The 25,065-nt window shown below is 41.1% G+C and overlaps 1 protein-coding gene across 1 annotated transcript; it reads left to right on the top strand.

The window, feature by feature from the left end:
* The first annotated feature begins 18,803 nt into the window (after positions 1 to 18,803).
* On the top strand, positions 18,804 to 24,741 carry s1pr3a (sphingosine-1-phosphate receptor 3a). Its single transcript, XM_089000839.1, has 2 exons — positions 18,804 to 19,000; positions 19,721 to 24,741. The coding sequence occupies exon 2, from the start codon at positions 19,841 to 19,843 to the stop codon at positions 21,008 to 21,010; it is 1,170 nt and encodes a 389-aa protein (XP_088856965.1). The 5' UTR covers positions 18,804 to 19,000; positions 19,721 to 19,840; the 3' UTR covers positions 21,011 to 24,741.
* Positions 24,742 to 25,065: the final 324 nt, after the last annotated feature.

The raw sequence follows: 25,065 nt of genomic DNA, 5'->3' as shown, positions 1-25,065 counted from the left end.
CGAGGAATCAAGAGCTTTTTGGGTGGTTTTATCGTACAAAGAGGCGGTCGTGGCGAATCATTGGCGAAAGGAAATGTGGGGTCGGATAACATTGACTTTAAAATATTGTCTTTGACCGCCAAACGTTTTTAGAATCATTCTTCTGCCAAAATTGTGGCTATTTTGAATAACCACGGGCAAGAAGAATGCTCATGTTAATTACAAGACAGTGTCATGGCCCAACCGATATTTATTTCTATTCGGATGGTGTTTCTGATATTTGACAGAGTAAAATTCGGATAAACACAAGCACGAATAATAGTTTGATTGTCATCATTTGTGTTTTATGTTATAATGCATCAATGTGTTCACAATTGTTTGTCATTCTTGACAGAGGATAAATATCATATGCCCGAGAGTGTACAATGCCTCAACCCGATGCGATTTGTTGGCCTGTTTATGGTGGTTTGCATTTTTGTTAGTCTGAAGCTCAACAGCATTGGCAATGAAAGGCTCTGTAGCCTGTTTCCAAAACATGTATTTCCCTTTATTGCATTTATGTTTTGTTTCGTTTTTGTAGCTCGATGCGATTTCTAATTGAATTCCTGTAATTGAGTACTGCAGCTGTTTGTATTGTGACTTTCATGACCTCTTAACTATACTGTATGGTTTTTATTTCTGTAGTCTTCAAGTTTTATGTGTCTCACTGTGCTATTTTAGAAACCTGCCTTGGGACTATGGCGGAAAATAAGCGTTTATGATAAGTAAGGCGCATTTACTGTAAAGTGTCCTTGAGAGTTCTGAAAGGTGCTTATAAATGAAATGTATTATTATTATTATTATTATTATTTATACTGTTTATTCTTGTGCTCTGTCCCAATGATAAAAGGAATTACGAATTTGTTTTAAGTATGTTTAACAGCAAACATGAATCAGCGGGATAAGGATGGGCAAAAACATTATCTATCGATCAATATATGATATTGGTTGTCTTGTGTGATAGTAAGAATGTTTAAAAAAAGAAGAGGGGGAATTTTAATTGTAAAAATGTTTGGAAAAAAATAAGAGTGGTCACAAATATCTCATGTCACTTTTCTTTATGCCTGGAAACATTCTGCAACATTTTCCTTATTATTAATAGTCATTTTGGCTTTGACCCTTGAAGAACAAGCTGACTTTATTATGGAAATAGAAAAAGGCCAAGTCCCTGTGAGACACTTGCATAAAAGTACACTGGGTGGAAAGTTATATGCAGCTCTGCCCTCTCCACTTTCAGGCACTCTCCTCCCTCCAACCGTTGTATCACCCTCTTCCATGTGGTTCTCTGGGCCAACCGCTTCTTTCCCGGTTTAAAGTTTGCCATTTTTGGCTTTAGATCCCTTCAAACGCAGCTGTGTTGGCTTAAAAGTGTTTTTTTTTTATGGAGGCAGGGGGGCTGATTTTGTATAGCCAAATTCTATTTTGGATCAAAGCAGACCAAAACATCAACGCAAAAAAACGTTGGCTGGCGAATTTGGCGACACAACTGATTCTCTGTTTGCCTCGGATTTCCTGCCGTGTTGTTTTATTTTTTTCCCCGAAAAGGTGCAAGAAACCTGTGCATGAATCAGGCCAGTAAGTCGTGTCATTAAGTTGGTCACGCCCCAGACACTCGGGCCTTTCAGCAACCACGCGCGCACACATGAGCCATAGATACGACGCACAAGCTCACGTCTGTTTGAATCCACCGTCATGAGCACCCCCCTCTCATTTAACCCCATGCCACCGTCGCTATCATATGACCTCAAGCGGAGGTCGGAAAAGTGGCATTACATCATACTTCCAACGGTCGCTCGGCCTCCAAAACTGTCATTCATCATTTGATACGAAAGAGTCAAATTTCCGTGAATTTTTTATCGCATGCCGTATAAATCATGAGACTGCTAGTGCTGCTGTTTTGTTTAGCAAGAGAATTGTTATGTAAGTGTAGTTTGTATTGTTTGCATTGTTTGTATTGAAGAAACATATTTGCCTGCCCATCTGCTGAATATTCTATTTTCATAAATAGATACATATCTTTTTGTTTTGGTGTGGCGCAATGGTGGATATAAGTCAGTGTAGGCCACAGGGGTCAAACTCAAAGCACGGGGAGCAGATGTCTGCATGTCTGCAAAAATCTGAATCTGACTTCTTGATACAGTTTCAGTCATCATGGCCCTCCAAGGGAAATGGTCATTATTATATGGCCCGCAAGAAAAATTAGTTTGACACTGCCTGTGTAGTAATTTCACCCTTCCTCAAAGGAGAAAAAAACAACTAAAACACAAGCCTTTTGAAGTAGATTTATAACAATTTGGTTCTAATTGAGGTTGATTTTGTGTGTTTATTTTTTGTGTTTGTTTACCTTTCAAAAATATATGCCTTTCTGTACCAGTTTTTGACAGTAATAATAATAATAATAATAATAATAATAATAATAATAATAATAATAATAATAATAATAATAATAATAATAAATTTCATTTATAATAATAATAATGTAAATTTCTCCACTGTGAGACTAATAAAGGCATATCCAATCCAATAATAATAATAATAATAATAATAATAATAATAATAATAATAATAATAATAATAATAATACATTTTATTTATAAGCGCCTTTCAAAACACTCATGGCATTTCATTTATACACTGTAAGCACCGAATATGGATTAGTGGTTGAGGGAGGAGAGAAAAAAAGAGGGCGAAAATAGAGTATTTTGGTATTTTGGTGTGCCTTGAGGTGATCAAAAAAAATATTCATAGTATACATTTAAAAAACATTGACACACCCCTCTTGAAATGCAGATTTCCGTTTTATCAAGAGGTGACACGAAAATAAATAACTTATAATCAACTTTTTTCCAGCATTAATGAAACTTAGAACCCGTATAAATCAAATTCAGTGACGATAAAGAGGAAGTAAAAAATATACAACTGGACTAATTAGGCAGCGTAACTGTGCACACCCTCCTATAAGTGTGATGTGGCCGTATAGATAACCAATCACATTGAAAGTTATTTTAAATGGAAGTCAACAAACACTTTAAATTTCCTATGCTCAATCGCAGATAAAGTTCAGGTGTTCTAGGAGTCTCTTTAGGATTTGCGTTGATATTATTATTTAGCTTTTGGGCAGAAGATATGTGCTTACATTTTGAACTCCTCGTCTGTGTAAGCTCTCAGTCGTACAAGAGTGGTCCATCGATGAGAAGGTTTCTTCAGCCGTCATATGTACTTTTTTGAAGGTGTCGGACGTTTCGCTTCGTATCCAAGATGCTTCGTCAGTGAACTAAAGTCTTACTGGTAGTATCGGCCCTATTTATATATCCCTAATGTCCAGACATGGCGGCGCCGGACACAGCTATGATAGGTCCCTACTCTCAGGTTGGGGGGAGCAGAGGACCACTCCCTGCGACCCCGACGATTGTTCCTACATTCCTGACTAACGACTGGCCTGTTTGCCCCACTCCCTCCGGTATCACCTCATCAGCATTCCAAATGTTGCCTAACCTATGTTGCCTAAGCAGGCTATTGTATCAACGATCCAAATTGAACCTCACCCCACCAGACCGGTTTAATGAAGGATTTAGTTGTTTTATGAGAATTGCTTCTTTTACTCCCCTTTCAAACCATCTATGTTCTTTCGCTAAGATTTTAACCTCATTGTCATCAAATGAGTGGTTGCTAGCTTTTAGGTGCAAATGTACTGCCGATCTCCGAACTCCTCATCATTTCGTCTTGCATTGCTTGAGAATCAAAACAATGGCTTCAGATTCGGAGAATATGCTTTCTTGCGCCTGTGTCCGGCGCCGCCATGTCTGGACATGTCTGGACATTAGGGATATATAAATAGGGCCGATACTACCAGTAAGACTTTAGTTCGCTGACGAAGCCTCTTGGATACGAAGCGAAACGTCCGACACCTTCAAAAAAGTACAGATGACGGCTGATGACTTGACTCGGGCCTTATAGGTCCAGATGGTGAAAAAGGGCCCCATGACCAGATGCCCTCACTCTGTTCTTTTGGTGGTCCTTTGAGCCAAACATACCTTCTGAAATAATGACCAAAAAATGTCAACCTTGGTTTCGACAGAGCTCAACACATTTTCTTCCCACGTGTCTGGGAGGTTTTGTGGGTTTTCGACATGGGTGAGCAAAAATCTTTATTTTACACTCTAATACCACCCAAACAAACATTGAGTTTCTCCACCATTGGCTTAGCAGCTACTAGGTCGAATATCTAGCATTTGCCACCCCCCAACAACATAAACTTAAAGGACAACTGACGTCTCCGGACATGTTGTGTCCATAATTTGTAAAATGGCTTCAAATGACTTCTACTGAGCGTATTTTAATAAGATTCCACCGCATATAGCTATATTTTACGTTTTAAGACGCACTGAATATTCAGGAAGTCTTGTTTTTGAGTTGGTGACGAGTCTGTACGTGACGTCACTAAAGGAACGCCCCCTGACAGAAAAAAAGACATTGTAGCAGTCCTTCCATCACGTCAAGGTATTTTGCTGTATTGTTTTGTCTGAAAACCTTGTGTTGCAACCAAAAGCAGCCAGAAGAGGGTGTCCAAGCTCCATATAAGGAATTTATCAGCCTGTGGAAACGGAGGTGGCCACAGGAGGTCGCCATTTTGTGACTCTTTTCTGGTGAGCGTTTCTCCCCAATGTTGCCTCAAAATGGCATGGAATAAATTCTTTAATCGATTGCAAACATGTATGCTTTCCTCTTCAGAACTATTTGAATCATATTCATAACTGGAGGTGTAACAAGAAAGCATATTCTCCGAATCTGAAGCCATTGTTTGGATTCTCAAGCAATGCAAGACGTCTTGGCGTGACGTCACTAACTGGGGGCGGAACTTTCAGAAAATGCCCAATTCGCAGCTCAATTTTTTTGCACATTTTGGACACTTTAAGTCATTTTTATTGGTGTTTTGCATTTGAATAAAAATATCATTTTGGGTATTTCAGATGCTATAAAACGTTTTTATGATGTCAGTTAAGAAACAAAAAAGTGACGTCGGTTGTCCTTTAAGCCCGACCGTTTCAAAGCGAAAAACTAAGCACAGAACATGAACATACAACGTAGCTTTGCAGTAGATTGTCTTCAGTCCACCGAGAGGACATGTCTTAATCTTTTGGACTTCTTCCATTTCGAACAATTCCATTTGGGCGACAAGCTGCAGAGAAAATAAAGTCACTAAGCCTTTATGGACATTTCTAATCTCGAGTATTTTTATTTTGGCCAACCTCAATAGCGTTGGGCTGACATTGGAGTAAAGTATCCCGGAGCCAAAATACACACAAAAACTGCACAATGCCCAACTCATTTGCCAGTTCTTACTCGGATTATATGGAGGCAGTAATTCTGTTTTAGAACCATGTGTCTCGGCGCTGGCAGCGGTTGTTAAAAGTAATGCATTTTAGACATGTGCTCAGTTTCCTGTTAGACGGTTTTGCCTTAGACACCGGGGAAAAGCGCTCATGGGCCAAGGTGAGGGCAAGGTTGGAACAGTGTAGGTGTTCGGTCTGCTTACTGACGGGGAACGTCACGATATACTTGTACTTAGGGACTGCAATTAATTTTTTTGGACAACTTTATATTTTTGACTTGCCAAAATACATTTTCATTTCTTTAACCTCGGAGGATTGAGGGAGAGATGAAAAATAATTAATATAAAGGTGAAGTCAACCACGGTTGATTGGTTGAATGACTCATATTGACCACTTTTTTTGTTTTGTTTTTTTTTAACTGCTAAAGTACATAATGTGAATCCTGCTGCTCCCTCTGGTATTATATACAACATAACTGACAGGAGCAAATCATTTTTTTTTTAACTTTTACACTCAAAAACATACCATTCAGTACTTTTATAATTGAACTTTAGTGAAACATTAAATCAGTATTTGTACTTTCACCATACCTTTTTTTATTATCTGTCTGGATCAAGTGCATAGTGTGTGTACCTTTGGGGAGGGAGGTGCGGATGAAGCATTTTTAAAAATTATGCTCACTCAATCAGAAACTGACAGCACTTCAACATGCACATATATCCACCTATGGGTCGTCTTAAAATATTAGTGATGGAAAAGAGTGACATCAGGGTGAAGACAATAACTCTGTGTTTATACAGAAAGCACATAAACCTTGTCGAGACCTGGAATCTGATGCAGTGTTTTCGGCTCCGTTTATTTTCCTGCCACAATCCCACCCCTTGCGATATGACCTTTGACCTCGCCCTTGTTCACTTCCTTCTCAGTAAACAATCACGACCGTCACGGTCAACGTGTGGCATCCAAGGGCCTTCGCCTCTGCACCGCTGCCAGGAAAACATACGCGGCAGGAGGAGCAACTGGGCGAGGTGGGAGGTGTGGAAAAGCCACGGTGATGTTCGTCATTGACCGTGGACCGCACCATCATGTGTTAGTCTCATAAACAGTGGTGCGCTGCGGAGTATTGAAACCGCGCTCACCTCGCTCACTTATTCGTGCGAGTGAATGTGTGGAGTTCACCGCACCATATGTCACACAGATGGCCCTCAATAGAAGATTTTAAATCAAGGGTGTCAAAGTATTTCTTTTGCTGCGGGCTACATTGTAATTACAGTTTCCTCTCAGAGGCCGTTATGAATTTGGGGAAGCCAGGAGAATGTTTAATCCCCTCCATATATTACATATAGAGTGCACAACAAATTAATGAATAACTCGTTTTCAAATTTGAAGTCTAAAATAATGACTGTGATTGTGGTTTATATTGGACAATTTGAATTTTTTTTTAGCAAGCATCATGACACGTGACACGCTTGATTTGCTTTTGCGGGCCGAATAAAATGATGTAGCGGTCCAGATTTGGCGCCCGAGCTTTGACTTTGACACCTGTTTTAAATAATCTCAGTGACTCTGTTCAGACACACTAGAGCAGTGTTAAATTCAGTGATGATAAACTGTACCTTCGACTGTACCTTCATAAAGGGGTTGGGCAACAATGAGCCAGCGTTTTCTTAGATTTTCTGAGGGACAAGATAATGTTGGTCATTTCGCGGAGGTCGCAGGCCGGATTGGATATGACAAGGAGGGTGGCACCACTGTGGGAGAGTTCACAAGTGATGTCGATCATGGCCAATCAAAGTGGCTCATTTTAGTCTCTTTCAGTGCGATGCGCTGCTTCTGCATTAAGAGTCTCGAACATGGCAATGCGCACAAGTATTGTCAAGAGGGCACTCGGAGGCCAGAGATTAACCACAATCATTTGTGTGACCCCTCGAATAGCGAGTGTTCACGTACTATAAAGAGTTTGATGGTTCTCTTTATTTGTAAGTAGGTTCGTTGTCAGATCTCCCAGGCAGGTGACGCGCAGCGCCTGATCGCGGCGTGGAGTCGAGCAAGTCGTGCCGTGATATCCGTCCGACGTCCGGCGTTAGCCGGGCGTGAGTCCGAGATGAGTCTGAGATTATTCTGCCCCGTGGTTCGCCCAATCTCTCTGTCCCGCGACAGCTCTTTTTATACAATTTGCAAGCGTGTGCTATGCGTCAGGGTGATACGCACATCAAGGAGATCAAGGAATTGAAAGACATGAAAGGGTTGAAAGGCGCACTTCAAAACCATACACGCGTGTGACGCAACAGGTACTACATCTATGAATAAAATACTTGCGTTAGTCTACATTGACAGCGTGTAAACAGGGATTGGATTGGATGTACCTTTATTCGTCTCACAGTGGACCAATTTACATTTCAAATCAGCAAAGTTATGCAAGGAAGAGGAAAGTTATGAAAGCAAGAGGAAAAGAAAGAAAGAAGCAGAAAAACAAATAAGGTTTAAATTGACTTTTTGACACTAAATTGTCACCTGGCCAGACGTCTCAAAATATTCCTTGTTTGGAAGTGGCCTGTCCAACATTGGGGGAGATCAATTTGCCTAATTAACACATAAAGCAAGTGTTGTGTTCATACAAAAAATATTTTGCATTCTACCAATTTGCCTAATTAACACAGAGCAAGTGTGCTGTTCATACAAAAAATATTTTGCATTCTACCAATTTGCCTAATTAACACAGAGCAAGTGTGCTGTTCATACACAAATATTTTGCGAATTCACACTATGTATTTTAGTGATAATTAAACATTTTATTACTGGTTGTAAGCGAGTGAAGATGTTAAACTTCATGGTCACCATCAATTCACAATGGTTACCTTGTAGTGGACACAATATCAGTTGTTGGCTTTCAAACTACCACAAGATTCTTTTATAACAAGGACAGACAACAAAAAAGTTTTTTTGTTTGTCACTATTGCGTGTTTTTATGAAAATATAATACAAAAGTGTTATTTTTCTCATGAAAATACTTCTTCAAAAACGACCGCTTTTCATGGTCTGGAACGGATTAACAGCATATTCATTAATTTCAATGGGGAAAGATGATTTGAGAAACATTATTTATTTATTTATTTATTTATTTTTAGGCGCTGATTTTAAGTTTGGGAACAAATTTAACGTGTTGCCAGGTATACGGGGCTCGCATGAATTTAGAATGCATCGACTCCCTCTGGTGAAGTAGACATGTTTTTCCCAGATGTCAATGTGTCGGTGTCTAATGTGATGTGAAATATGTGTTTTTAGCTTTTATTTGGGCCCGCGAGTGCGTGGAGCCCAATGGCTTTTAGGATAGTCTCCCTGTCTTACCGTCCTTACTGGTTCAATGCTCACCACAGTGCAGCAGATCCTTATCAAGTCACTTCTTTATGTGCACCATCGCATCCTACGGGGTGGTTAGTTTGACGCTGTTGGCTCACTAGTGCACATTCAGCAGTCACTTTCATTCATAAGCACACATTACTCTTCACCACAGACTCAGTTGCCGGAGTTACATGTTGGCCTTGGTTCCTGCGTACGTCAGCACGAGATCTTTTTGATCATTCCGCAATCGAATGAGGGCAAAAGTATTTAGACTTTGGTGAGAGCAGAAAAAAAGACAGGAAAATGTACTGAGTCAATCCCTGAAAAGTTATTTAAAGATTAGAATGAAAAAGTAAAACTGGTTTAATAATCTGTTGAATAAAATTAGTTGTCTGAACATTATTAGACTTGTCATTTGAGTGACAACTTGCTGCCAGTCCGACTGGTATGAACATTTTAGGACAAACAACAATTGGGTTACGCAAAACCAGCGAGGCAAACCGCTATGGTGCTGATCAACCATTTTCTTTTTGATGTTTTGAAGCCGTGTAAATGTTAGATGGCAGGACATTTCACGGCTCCACATCGCAGTGTCAACTCTTAAGTCCTCTGCAAATTGCCCAAAAGGAAGACGAGATACCACATGACATCAGCTTCACATTTTAAATGTTGATGCAAAGAACTAAAGTCAATGAATGAATTCTAACCCAAAGTAGAGATTAAAAATAAAATCATCAAAAAGATAAATGCTAAATACAGATATGTGAAAAATCTGCCGCAACAAATTGGTTACTTCCTATGTCCATGTTTGATATATTGTATGTTTGCGCTCTTCTCAATGTCAGCCGCTGGTTAGCTGAGCTTGGCACAAAGACTGGAATGAAGTTGCTCTGTGTGCAGGAAACAGCGCTAACTTGCTTTATCTTGTAGGGTCAATCGGAACAAAAATATTTTGCGGTTGCGGGCAGGGAAGGGTATGTTTTTGTAAAAAACACACAAAAACACACACACACATATATATATATATATATATATATATATATATATATATATATATATATATATATATATATATATATATATATATATATATATATATATATATATATATATATATATATATATACCCTGAAGCCATACAGCCATACAGTACGTCCCTGCAAACTTCCCCAAAAGAGATGACTCACAGCAGAGGAATGTTGTGTTTTGTGTACGTCACTGACTATGCAGTGGTTCACTTTCCTAATTGGGGTTTAATATATTTCTTGCGCTACGTAGACATGGACCCCATTTTGAGAATTACTGGTAAAAAAAACAGATGAACGGATGGTTGTTTTGTGCATCACGGTGCAGCTTAGCTACACTGAAGGAGAGAAGCTAATGGTTTATGCAAACATGCAAACTGTTTTCACACGAAATTACAAAAATGAGCAACATTTCCATTAACAGGGCTATGTATGTGTGAGGAAAGTTGGGGAACAGAAAGCATTCATAAATGTTCGCGACATCTGTGTGACGTAATGGCCGATGACATGAGGGGAATGATCTGCCAATGATGTGTCTTATTCCAAGACATGTGCATGTCTTTCCTCTGTGGTTGCAATGATTCATTCATGTGAGGAAATGGAAGGGTGAGATATTTCTAAAAAGTGGCATTATTAAATTGGCTACAATAAAATCATACGTCGCACACGTTGCTGGCTGACGCTGCGCAACCGCAGGAAAACTTAGACTGTAAAGTGTCCTTGAGAGTTTTGAAAGGCACTTAAAAATAAAATGTATTGTTCTTATTAATATTATTACAAAATGACTGTAATGGTGTACAGCTAAAAGATAAAAGATAAGCTAAAAGATAAACACGTACATACGTGTTTATTAACAAAACATACACACGCACGCGCGCACACGTACGCACACACACACACACACACACACACACACACACACACACACACACACACACACACACACACACACACACACACACACACACACACACACACACACACACAGACACACGCACACACACACACACACACACACACAGTATATATATATACATGAACGTGAATGCTGGCGCATGGCTGCCGCTGCTCACCCACAGAAAAATGTATCCTGTGACTGCAAAGTGACCTTGAGTGTTTGAAAGGCGCTTAGAAATGAAATGCATTATATATATATATATATATAGTTATATATATATATATTATATATATATATATATATATATATGCAGCTTGGATTTACGCACCCCCCCCCCACAGGATCGGATATATATAGTCCCGGTTATATATATTTTTTCGGATTCCCTTTATATATATATATATATACAGTTAATTTTCCATCTTTGCATGCGGGTGGAGCATGGCTGAGAATTTCCTGCCTTGAAGAGATTTATAGGTGCCCGCTACTTGCAGGAATGCGTCGCTGCAATAATTTCCAAGTGAAGTGAAAACTCCATACATGAGGGCCTGAGCTCAGATTCAAATGCCACCAAATATCAAAACTGAGAGGCAGGCAAACGGTTGTCAGGCACCATGCTACATGACAGGAACAAATACATGCAACGCTTTTGGAAGTAGTTTCCTAGTCGACTACATGAATGTGTATTTTCCTATTCAATTTCTTGGCACAAGCCAAACACCATCACTGAAATTGTCAATGCCCTGATCCACCTTTGAAATGAAAACAACAGCCCTATTGTAACACCAAGGCCTTAAATGATCTCACTTTCTAAAACTGCCTTAAGACATAGGTTTGCTCTCTGTACCGGTCATGACGGGCACTTAAAAACAGTCATGCACATTTTATAAACGTCCCCAGATGTCACAAAAGCAGCCGTGAGAAAATAAGCGATGGATGTTTACTTGTCCAATCTATTTCCATCATATCCTCTGACATAATTTGCTTTCCTAACAGATAGAAAATACATGATGTCATGAGGACTTGAATTTCAGAGTTATTGCTTAAAAGTCAACCGGACGATGATGAAGTGTTCAGATATTGGGGCAAGTTTAGAAGCACACTCGTTTGTTTTCTTCCCAGGCCCTAAATCGTGGCAGTTGACATCAATTCTGCATTATCACTGATCTGCTCTCTTCCCACAGATGTTACAGTAAATGCCATTTAAATTACTGAAGCTGAGAAACAAGGCTTTTGTCATTTGACACAATAACTATTTCCCATCAGTACTCATCCAACATTACTTCCAACATTTATCTTGATTGTACCACATTTAAAATTTGGTGGAAAATACAAAGTCTCAAACTCTTTCTAACTCAACTTTTGATGCATGAATAATATCATCCAACGTTATTGATAGAATTAATATGGCATTTTTCAGCAGCAAATGCTGTTAGCTCATCCCCATGTGCGCATCCACCAATGTTATAAAGAGCGTTAAAATGGCATTTAACAGCAGCTAATGCTGTTAGCTAACCCACATGTGAGAATCCACCAAAGTTATCGAGAGCATTACAATGGTGTTTAGCAAAAGCTAATACTATTAGCTAGAAGCAGCATTAGCTTCTGTTGAACTCCATTTTACTGATCTCTAGAACATGGGTGGATGAAGACGTGGGTTATCTGACAGCATTAGCTTCTGTTAAATGGCATTTTAACGCTCTCAATAACATTGGTGAATGTGCACATGAGGACGATCCCTCGTGTGCGCATCATTGCGACAGCGCTTGGCTTTTGGGTTTGAAATGATCGGAATCTTTGCAAGCTCTGGTAGTACTTCACCCAGGTCATAGGTGGAGAAATAGTTTTTCAGTACAGTGACCACTGCGTTTTATAAGAAGAGTTAGAACTCGGCGGACCGGTAGTGTAGTGGTTAGCACGATGGATTTGCAGTGCTTAAATCATGAGTTCAAGACTCCAGTGTGGAGTCTGTATGTTCTCCCCGAGCCCGCGTGGGTTTTCTCCAGGTCCTCCGGTTTCCTCCCACATTCCAAGAACATGCATGGTAGGCTGATTGAACACTCCCAATTATCCCGAGGTGTGAGCGTGACAGTGACTGGTTGCTTGTCTCTGTGCGCCATGCGATTGGCTGGCAACCAATTCAAGGTGTCCCAAGCCTCGTGCCTGAAGACGGCTGAGATTGGCTCCACCACCCCCTGCTGCCCTAATGAGGATAAAGCAGTCTGGAAATTGGATGGATGAAGTTAGAACCCCCAACACCCAAAATCCACCCCTGAAATAAAAACTTCCATCCTGTCATCCATCCTTCCTTCCTTTAGTACACACTTTGATGGCGTTATTCCGAGTGCAGATAAAAAGGTTATCTGAAAGATGCAGCAAAGCTGTTCCCCAGACAAGCGGTCACCTGGTGCCCTGAAAGACTCCAGAAGCTCTGCTGATAAACCACCAGAAAGCCCCACCACATCTGATACATTATCTCACCCTCAGTGCTCAACTCACCGGACCTCGGCAGACCATGTTACTTTCGTGAGAAAACACGCATTGGTTTCTCACTCTTTAGGTCATGTTCTCTCTCAGAAGTGTTTTTTCCTAGTATTTTTAAATGTACTGATCCAAGGACGTCTACTTTTGTCATCGTTTAATAATCATTTGAAAATGTCCAAGGCAAACCTCAGCATCGTGATCGATCGCCCGGATGCTAGGATAATGCTCGATGATAGCCAATGACAGATTAGTTAGATGTTGCGTTCAGGAACATTGGAGCTGCGATTAGCAGACCAAACTTTATTTTTACATTTCATATCTTGCAAATCTCAAAACTAGGGGAATATTTTCTTGTGAGATATTTCATAAATTGAAAATTTCATATGAAGAGAAGTTCGTAAGTAGAGGAACCACTGCCTGCATGCATGGGAATCTGACATTGGGAAACATTTTTGAGGGGAGCTTACATTGGTGACAGACATTCCACACACACACAGAGGAAATTGATAACATAAAACAAACACCAGTAGAGTGTCTTTTTGTTCATTATATATTTACATGCCGGCATTGTCACTCAAACTGCACATCTGTTCAACATATTCAAATGTTGACATTAATGTGGTGCAGCAGTGTTATGGGGGGAAAAGCGGCACTGGAAGTTCCTCAAGGGTTTTCCTTTTCCACCACTTCCATGCAATTTTTCAATTGTTCCCAGCTCTTTTCACATTCCCCACGTCTAACTCATCGGCGCTGGCCTACGTCACGCTGTCATGACTCACTGTGGGGCCGCACATGCGAACTGAATGTGGTCGTGCACGCGCACAGAAACGCAAATCGACAAAGGCTATATTAGTCCCACCATTTACCAATCGTGTAGTTACATTTGTTTTCTTTCCGCCATCACAGAAGTGGTTAGAATCTCAAGTCTGGAATCGTTTCAAGTTGGGCTTTTAAGTTAGGGTTGCGGTTTGAAGTTACGGGTTTTTTAGTTCGGGCTGGGGCTCGCCACACACAGAGGCGTGCAGTGTTGCATGGTTCTGCAACAATGTCCCAGCCGCATTCTCCACCACCAAGTCCTCAAAATTCCATGTCACATCATGCTTTTTCACATCCAAAACGATGTTCCCAGATATGAAGCGAAATCTAGCAAGGTGCCGCCAAGCTGTACCAATACCGTAGCCACAGTATATATATCCATCCATCTTGTAATTCGCATATCCTCATGAGGTTTGCGGGCATGCTGGAGTCAATCTCGAGCAGTAGGCGGGGTACACCCTGAACTGGTTGCCAGACATTCACAAACAAATTTAGGGACCATTTTCAAAGGTTCGATTCTGGCACCGGCCTTCCTGTGTGGAGTTGTGTTGTACCCGTTCCTGCGTGGGTTTTCTCCAGGTACTCCGATTTCCTTCCACATTCCAAAAACAAGCGTGGCAGGCTAATGGAACACTAGAACTTGTCCCTTGGTTTGATGCTGCGAATGATCATTCATCCTCATGTATGCCCTTCGATTGGCTGGCAACCGGTTCAGGGTGTCCCCCGCCTACTTCCCAAAGATAGCTGGGATTGGCTCCAGCAACCTCAGCGACCCTCGTGAGGATAAACGGCTCAGAAAGTTGATAAATGGATGAATAACATTGAGACAAGGCCTGTGGGAATGTGTTGGTGTAGTTGTAAACGGCCTGTTCAGGGTAAAGTCAACAGCTCAGAGGGTCACTCATGTTGCTCCAACGCCAGCCTGATGTGAACAAGGACGGCCGTCGGTCACACTGCGGCGCACCAAAAGACAAGGAAAACAAAGAACGGCATTTCAACCCGAGGCTCATATTTGTATTTAGCGTTTGTAGTTCCAAGAATGGGCTCAATAACATATGACGACCACAATTGTGATTCCGTGATCTGACTGGAAGCAGCTGTGCATGAACCTCCAACTACAGTAAAGTCTCGTTATATCGATATTCAAGGGAGTCCAAAAAAATATCGATATAACCGGGACTATCGATATATCCGACCCTGTTTGCATGTAATTTTCTCCGTGCGTGCATAGAAATAGTATCGATATAACCGGGACTATCGATGTATCCGATATTGATATAACGAGACTTTTCTGTATCACCCCACTGCCACATTTAGCTTTCCATTTTGTCACCCCAAAAAGAAACTACGGATCATACGAGTCGGTTGGAATTACCCCTCCATTTCACGGCCGCTTTGGTCTTGTCCGAAAGGGAAAGGTCTGACCTATCTCAGACACTCGAGTGACAAACAAAGCACAGTCATTCATCACTCGGGAAAGGGAAAAACAAAGATTCTTCAAATCAGAGAAACATTCATGAGGTTAGGACATTGTTGGCCAACACACGAGCCATGGATTCCCCATAAAAGGAAATCCAACACATAAGCTCTCATTTTTTTATGTTTAGACTAAGATCGAGTCAAGATCAACTCTTTGGCCTTTTGGCATCAATAAATAAAACACATTTGTTTGTTTGATTCGGGTCTCCGCAGAATTTTTGGATTGGTCACATCTGTCTACATCTGTAATATGTTTGTTATTATTATATCGCGGTTGGACTTTGCGGCGGTGTGTCGAGTGCTGCTGTTTCAGATCGAGAGCTGTTTCAAATAGTTTGGTCTCCGTCATGACTAAATACGAGAAATAAGAGTGTAGTTGGATGAGTTGTATGAGCACGAAATAGTCTTGTTTCTGAAAGAGTTGCGCAAGAGTGAGCTTTAAAATAATTACGATTTCTAATACTATTAGTAATAATAGCGTATGACAGGGTGCCGAGAGAAGAGCTGTGGCATTGCATGAGGAAGTCTGGAGTGACGGAAAAGTATGTCAGAGCTTACTTAGGCAAAACAGGTTAGGCAACATTCGTAATGCTGATGAGGTGGGAGTGGGGGAAAAGGCCAGTCGTTAGTCAGGAACGTAGGAACAATCAGTGGGGCCACAGGGAGGGGTCCTCTGCTCCCCCCAACCTGAGAGTAGGCACCTATCATAGCTGTGTCCGGCGCCGCCATGGCTGGACATTAGGGATATATAAATAGGGCCGATACGACCAGTCAGACTTTAGTTCGCTGACGAAGCCTCTTGGATAGGAGGCGAAACGTCCGAAACCTTCAAATCTTTACAGATGACGGCTGAAGAAACCTTCTCATCGATGGACCACTCCTGTACGACTGAGAGCTTACACAGACGAATACTATTAGTAATATTTCTGACGTTTATCAAGACCATTTCAAAGTCGCAATACAGTATATGTTTACGACAGTCCTTTTCAAATAGGGGGCGGTGAGAGTCCCGTGCAAGCCCGTGAGACCCAGTGGTAGAATAACCATAATGTGTATATACACATCCACTCTAGTCGGTGGCACTCATACATTTTTACTTGGAATTCCGGGCCAATCAATGCATTTCAAATCTTTTTTCTTACAACGGTCCTAAAATTAAGTTAATTGTGCAATTATTTTCATTCATTCATTTTTCTGTCTTCTTTTGTGTAAACAAGGACACAATTTATACAGAGGTGCACTTTGAATCTTAGTAATATAATATAATAATATAATGTAAAATTAACAATGTAAACTACAGTAAAGTCTCGTTATATCGATATCGGATATATCGATAGTCCCGGTTATATCGATACTATTTCTATGCACGCACGAAGAAAATTACATGCAAACAGGGTCGGATATATCGATAGTCCCGGTTATATCGATATTTTTTCGGACTCCCTTGAATATCGATATAACGAGACTTTACTGTATATTGACATTTATTAAACTGTACTATTTTACTGTTTTATATATTTGAATGTATTTTTTAATTTTTACTATTTATATCATGAAATATGTTTAATACTTGATGACTAGAATTTAATATGGAATTCCAATTATATTTCATCTATCCTTCCATCAATCCATCTTCCGTACCGCTTATTCCTCATTAGGGTCGCGAGGGTTGCTGAAGCCTATCCCAGCTGTCTTTGGGTAATGTATAATAAAGATTTTTTTAAATGATATGTTTTGTATATGAACCCAATAATTGCCAATATTTTGGTTGTGACCTGAGCCATGAGCAACTGTGATGTCACTTTGTTAACAGCAAGTGGCAAAAATGGCTGCCCCCTGAGATGGAGACAAATCTAAATCCACAAACGCAATATTAAGCAAAATACTTCGTCAAGACCGGTGGGCCTCCATAAAACATACCATGATAGATAGATAAATAAATAACTTCTCCCCGGGCCCGCATGGGTTTTCTCCGGGTCCTCCGGTTTCCTCCCACATTCCAAAAACATGGCAGGCTGGTTGAACACTTCAAATTGTCCCTAAGTGTGTGAGTGCGGTTGGTTGTTTGTCTCGGTGTGCCCTGCGATTGGCTGGCAACCAGTTCAGGGTGTGAATGAAGACGACTGGGATAGGCTCCAGCACCCCACCCGACCCAAATGAAGGTGAAGCGGTCTGGAAAATGCATGGATGGATGGATGGAGGGATGGAGGGATGGAGGATGGATGGATGGATGGATGGATGGATGGAGGGATGGAGGATGGATGGATAGATTGGATGGATGGATGGATGGATGGATGGATGGATGGATGGATGGATGGATGGATCGATCCATCCATCCATCCATCCATCCATCGATCGATCGATCGATATAGATAGATACATAGATAGACCATAGATAGATAGATAGATAGATAGATCGATAGATAGATAGATAGATAGATAGATAGATAGATAGATAGATAGATAGATAGATCGATCGATAGATAGATAGATAGATAGATAGATAGATAGATAGATAGATAGATAGATAGATAGATAGATAGATAGATAGATAGACTTCCCCTTTCATTCCTATGTATTTTGTGTATTATCATTGCTGTTTTGATGACACTAAGACATTTTCGATGAGAAGGTTTCTTCAGCCGTCATCTGTACTTCTTTGAAGGTATCGGATGTTTCGCTTCTCATCCAAGAGGCTTCATCAGTGAACTAAAACTTGGTGGTAGCTCTGGCCATATATATACAGTAAAGTCTCGTTATATCGATATCGGATATATCGATAGTCCCGGTTATATTGATACTATTTCTATGCACGCACGGAGAAAATTACATGCAAACAGGGTCGGATATATCGATAGTCCCGGTTATATCGATATTTTTTCGGACTCCCTTGAATATCGCTATAACGAGACTTTACTGTATATATATATCTTGGATGAGAAGCGAAATGCCCAACCCCTTCAAAAAAAGTACAGATGACGGCTGAAGAAACCTTTTCTTCGATGGACCACTCCTGTACGACTGAGACCTTACAGAGACTAAGACATTTTGTAAAAAAAAAAAATCAATGTAATGTTTCATATTCTTGTAATGTCCGTTGCTGGTGTTGTGCATGTTTGACCCTTTGTCACGCTGAGGGCAATTACATTATCTTTAGTCGTGACTATTTGTACTTTTTTTTTAAGAGTGTGGGTTCATGCAAAATTACCATCGCTGCAGTTCTCCTCCCCAAATGACAACAGTACACAAAGCATTTTCGAAAAGTCATAAAAGGTTCATAAGTTTGATGCTTGTGCTAATATACATGAAGTGTATCTCCAATGTGTGATTCCTGGATGTGAATAAAGTGAATGGTGAGGGAGGAGCTGAAGGCACAAGAACCGCCCAGCGGCATGAGGCTGAGAGCCCTCCACTGTTTGTCGCTGCCAAGAGCGAGCAGCAGGACCAAGCACTCCCCAAAAACTTCACGCAACTTTTCCCATCGTGTTCTTGTGATTGGAGAACAGCTACTTCTTTTTCTTGTCTTCATCGACAAACCAGACATGTTGAAATAAGGACAATAAATCCGCAAATAGATTGATGGACTAATGACTGATTCAATTGTGGTGAGTATTTTTCTTTTCTTTTTGGGTTTGTTTTTATGAGAAGTTTGCATCTTTACCTCATTGCCACAGTGAGTGATCTTTATTCATTATTTCTGCTCCATGGAACATGTTTTAGGAGTTTTAAATAATTTTACCTCTCAAAGAATCAAAAGGAAGGGCAAAAAAATGTATTTAACAAAAGAATGTTCTACTTGAACGCTTTTATTTACGCTTCTTCTTTACACAGTGATTATTTATCATGGGGCAATGCTAATTTAATAAACATTGCTGTCAGTGCGGTAGAGTTTGTTAAAAGGCTATTTTCCATTTGTAGCTTCTTGACAGAGCTTAGTTAAAAAAGTCTTCCTAATATTAATGAATGAATTAACTAATTAATGAATGAATGTGTATGCTGTGGAACTGTAAGCAGAGGCGATGTAAGAAAACCCCTTTGGGTCAGAAAATTGGACTGATGGTCTGTATGACCCAACGATTGGGTTGCTTTGTACACCCCCCACACCTCAAAATAGACTGTTTTGTAAACAACAACCCAGAAAGTTGAGCCAAGTACAACGTTCAATCCAATTTTTGAGCCAAATTGTTATATTTTAGACTTGGAGTTATACTCTCATCATACAAAACACATCAAATCAAATGGGGGTGATTCTTGGGGCAGAAAGTGGTATTAAAAATATATAGAGAAGATAATTTTTGAATCCTACCTTTGCATGCGATTGGCAGAGCCTCCACAGGCAGCTGTTGTAGGATGCCAGTCCCCTCTGAGTCCAGTGCTGTGGCGCCCCCTGTCATTTGAGTGACGGAATTACGTGGTGGTGGTGGGGGGTGGCGCCACAAGGCAGCATGGGCACCGCGCCGGAAGAAGGCATGAACATGGTGATCGTTGCCCATTACAACAATTCGGGCAAGTGGGAACGAGTCCGCGGCGCCGGCGCGTGCAAGACGGCCGTGCTGCTGCTCATCTGCGTGCTGATCGTCCTGGAGAACCTGACGGTGCTGCTGGCGTTGTGGAGGAACAAGCGCTTCCACAGCCGCATGTATTTCCTCATCGGCAACCTGGCGCTGTCCGACCTGCTGGCCGGCGTGGCCTACGTGGTCAACATCTTCACTTCGGGGAGCAGGACTTACTTCCTAACGCCGGCTCAGTGGCTGGCCAGGGAGGGGAGCATGTTTGTGGCCCTCAGCGCGTCCACCTTCAGCTTGCTGGCCATCGGGATCGAGCGCCATATGACCATGGTGCGTCTTCGCCCTTGCGAGACGGCCGGCCGCGGACGCCTCCTGGGCCTCCTGGCGGCTTGTTGGCTGGTCTCGGTGCTGCTCAGCGCCCTGCCCAGCCTGGGTTGGAACTGCCTGGACGACTTGGGCTCGTGCTCCACTGTTCTGCCGCTGTACGCCAAAAGTTACGTGGCGTTCTGCATCAGCGTCTTCAGCGCCTTGCTGGTGGCCATCATCATCCTCTACATCCGGATCTATCGCCTGGTGACGTCCAGCGGCCGCAGGGTGAGCAGCCGGCCCTCTGAATGTTCACTGGCTTTGCTGAGGACGGTGGTGATCGTCCTCGGGGTGTTTGTGGTGTGTTGGGCGCCCCTCTTCATGCTGCTGCTCCTGGACGTTGGCTGCAGTCCCAATGGGTGCCCCGTTCTTTACGAGGTGGACTGGTTCATCGCCCTGGCTGTCCTCAACTCGGCCCTCAACCCTCTTATTTACACACTGTCCAGCAGGGAGATGAGAGCGGCCTTCTTTCGCCTGCTGTGCTGCTGCCAGAGTGGCGTCGACTCCACCGGGACGCCCGCGGCGGGTAACCCCAACTTGGGCACGGCGGGACCCACTGCGGAGAATAGCAAAAGCAGCATGGGGGGTGGCGGAGGGTTGGGAAAAAACACCCTGAACAGAGGCGTCACCTCAGATGAAAAGCACGGAGATCCCGTCGCCACCGCACTGCCTCACCCGACGGGAGCCGCCGAACTGCTGTCGGCCGTGTTGGTGAAGGCGGGGGCACTCAGCAAGTTCTGACATCAAGCACCGAGAAGGCCATCACATGAGGCGCACCGGCGTCGCCTCGTCTGATGTTATTTCAACTTTATAAAGGCACATATTTTACACACCAGGCAAAAATGCCACCAAAAAGTAAACAAGACCTACAGCAAACCCTGAAAAACCACAAGCAATTGATGGTAATTTTTTGGTTCATTTTTAACAATCATCCGTTCAATTCATTCAGTGGCTTTCAGTTGGTAAAAAAGATAACCTCTTCCCCCCAAAAAATGAACCCAATTCTATGTTTAAAAAATGTTTTTTTTTTTTTGGGGGGGGGGGGGTCATTTTCTTATTATTTACCGTATTTTCCGGTGTGTTAGATGCACCGAATTATAAGGCACACCCTCATAGAATGGTTCATTATGAAACTTTTTTCCATTATAATTCAATGAATGAAACAAGTTTTACAAATATAATATATAAATAGAAAAACTCATCCTATGACTGTAAAGTGACCTTGAGAGTTTTGAAAGGCGCTTATAAATGAAATGTATTATTATTATTATTATTAAATAAGTTTTCCAATGGAATCGCGTCCTCTGCCAGTAGTTGCGAGACCTGTTGTGGCTCAATATTACCTTACATATAAGTCGCACCTGTGTATAAGGCGCAGGGTCATCTTTTGAAGAAAATCAAGGCTTTTGGGTGCCCCTTATACACCGGAAAATACGGTATTTTTAACCCAAAAGATGGGTCAAATAACAACCCGCAAAGATCTGAACAAATTGTGCTGTTTCGCACAAATATAAACACAAGAATATTTTTTTAAAGGAGAGGAAAGTTGCACAATAATCCTTAGCATATCAGGAATAGCTTACTTTATTTGCATTATTATTTTCGCCGACGCAAACTAAATGTAATATGAGAATTAAAAAAAAACATTGTAATACGAGTTCTTCAAAGTTATTCATGTTCACCTTTGACCCCGCCCCCTTATTTTCATGGTTGTACGTTTTGAAGGAGATGAGGTGTTCCTAAACTTTTGGCTGCCACACGCAGTCGCTTTAAGGGTGCACTATGGTCAGTGTTCTAAGGATGAAATACACAAAATCAATCCAGAAATTAGACGATTGAAAGCCACTATGTTCAACAAATGTTAAGTGAACCTATTTTTTTTATTTTATTTAAATAGTTTTATGTTTCCTACTTATGTTGTGGCAGTTTTTTCTTTCTTTTTATGTAGAAGCTACTTGGGCACTTTGTTTTGTATGTGCTAGAACACCAGCACCCCCCCCCCCCCCCCCTACCCCTACCACAACTTGACTAGTATTTATTTTCTGTGAAAACATTTTGTCGCTTCATATAATCACCTAAGGTAGATTTTGTGCTTTGTGTGCATAAAAGCCGTCATGGTACTGGGACTGGATGCTATTCAATGGGATGATTTGAGAAAAGAAGACTACAGAAAGGGACATTTTTTCCAGAGATGAGGCGAACGCTGTTGTAACTTAACCACAACTAGTGCAATACATGCCTTTCTCCTGATGGTGGCGTCAGAGCAGCACTTGTCAATCGTCAGTTCTCTTCAAAACCACTCCAAGACGTCAACTAACCACTAGTAGTGATGAGAAGTTTTGGCTGGGATTTCAAAGTGGTAGTTTGGTTCCATGATAGAGTCAGTAAACTAAAAATCTGATTTATTGTTGGTCAGATGTGAATGTGTCGTGTGTGCGTGTGAATGCGATGATAGAAAACCACATGTTGATCTTTTGCATGAATACAGTATATTATTTATCCTGTGTCAGTGTCACAAATTGAAAATAAAATGTGAAAACTTCAAAGGCAAAAGAAGTCGAATGACATTGAGTACAGCGTGTTAGCCTTCAATATATTTACAGTCACTCTCAAATAAAGTCCAACTAAACATTAAGCAAAGTTGATCGAATCTTGTGTCTTGAAAACAACCACATACTGTAACTTAGCCTTCCACTTTACATCTTTAATACTATACATTCATTCATTTTCTAGTCTGCTTTATCCTCACAAGGGTCTCTGGGGTGCTAGAGCTTATCGTGATCGTTTTCGGGGAGGAAGCGGGGACACCCTGAACTGGTTGCAAGGCAATCTCAGGGCATACAGAGATGAAAAAAAAAAAATCATCTGCGCTCACACTCACACCTGGGGATAATTTCAAGTGTTCCACTAAACTGCCACGCCTGTTTTTGGAAGGAAACTGCAGTACAACTAATGCTAAGAATTAGCATTTACTTTACATTGATTAAATCCATACTGAAAACAAATGCAGCAAGAGAATGTACAAACAACACGACCAAACTGACATTTATTTACTGTATCAATTGCATGAAATGACGAAAATAAGTGCCGTACTGATGAGCCGTGGGAACAACAGGCGAATCCCACTTGACTTCAAGGCAGGACATGCAAACAATTTTAAAAGAAATTTGCTGTAGTTAAACTTTGGACATTTTTTTTTACCTCCATATTTTCCTTTTTTTCTTTGTAGATGTCTGGGTTAGTCGTACTTGATTATTTATAGCAGAGGTTACTGCAGCAGACAGAAACTGATAAGAGTGGCATTTCACGCTCACCTCACAGAGATTAGTCCTTGTTCCCCGCCTAACATTGTGACGTAGAAAGACAGCAGCGATGCGAAAAGTGCAACCTTCTCCCGGGAAAAAAAAGGTCATTGACTACTCGTTTGCCATCACAAATGCTTGAGCGTTTCTTTCCTGCGTTATCCCAGGATGAGCACGGCCTTTTCCCATTTGAAAAAGGAGAAAATGTTCATGCAAATTGAGATTTGCTTGCATAGAAATCTTGTGTTCAACTGTCACGGATGTGATGGGATGTCACTGTGGGGTTCTTTGTATATTTGCGTGTACAGTATATGAAAAGTCTACACACCCCTGTTCAAATGACTGGTTTAAATGGTATCAAAAATGAGACCAAGATAAAATATTCTAAAACGTTCTTGGCCATTATTGCAACCTACTAGTCTACCTGCACAATGCATATTAACTAATTCATTGCCAGACGATGTGCAAAAATGTGTACACCCCATTGCCAGGGCTTTTGTCATTTTCACGCAAATTGCAGGATCCACAAACTATTTTAGGACTACATAAACATTCAATTCAGCGTAAGTCACCTTAGTCTCTCTTTTTTCATCAGAAAAAAAGAGTTAATACCTAAACTATATGGGCCTGGAGTTATATGAGCTTGAAATGAGGGTGGCTGTCCAAAATACAATGCAATACATACATATTGGTTTATATCAAACTTTAACAACAGCTGAAGCTGTAACAAAGCATTAACAGGGACAAAAGGCAAATGCAGCCCCCTCGTGGAAGCAAAAAAAGATTGCCAGAGGTTTGACCAGTGCTTAAATTCAGGAATGGCAGTGAAATGAGTTAATTTTATTTTAGGAATGACTTCCAACACCCATCTCAAGAGCTGCAATTAAACACTCACAAATGTCCTTTTTATTTCCCCCGAAGTGGGTCAATCTTGTTATAAATCATGTTCACTAAATGGCCGTTGCCGGTTCTCTGTGAGAGTTTCGACATGGCGGATTTGTATCATTCTCATATGCGCAATTGCATTTGCATATGACAAATGTGAACAGGACAAGAGGACAAAAGGACAACCCCCCTCCCCATCCGCTCTGTGGATGATCTTCAGGATTTGTTTTTGTGCATGTCTATATGTGTGTGTTTTTGTTAACACGGGGACGGGGTCATATTTTAATCTCTTAGGAGAAGACTGAAATACAATAGACATTGTATATTTTTCAAGCTGTTTTGTGGGTTATTTGACACATTATTTGGGGTCAAATGAAATTTACTAATGTCACAGTTGATCACTTTTTAACCGATAATTGGGTTAATTTTGACACAATAAGAAAATTACACAAACACAAAACTAATACTGCAATTTATGTTATCGTGTATATAAAAAAGACTGAAGAATTCAAAGACAAAAGCAGTCATCTCCAAATATTGTGAATTGATTAAAAAATGCCTTTTTCCATTTCTGGCCCTTGGATAATACTTTACAAGGGGATAACCTTA

This window comes from Hippocampus bargibanti, linkage group LG07, assembly GCF_051943395.1.
Source record: "Hippocampus bargibanti isolate YZ-2025 linkage group LG07, ASM5194339v1, whole genome shotgun sequence".
NCBI lineage: Eukaryota > Metazoa > Chordata > Actinopteri > Syngnathiformes > Syngnathidae > Hippocampus > Hippocampus bargibanti.
The sequence above is the reverse complement of the archived record's forward strand: the minus strand, read 5'-3'. Positions and strand labels throughout refer to the sequence as shown.

Bases quoted from the DNA above. Each gene is read 5' to 3' on its own strand.
- s1pr3a (XM_089000839.1), top strand. From the start codon at position 19,841: ATGGGCACCGCGCCGGAAGAAGGCATGAACATGGTGATCGTTGCCCAT.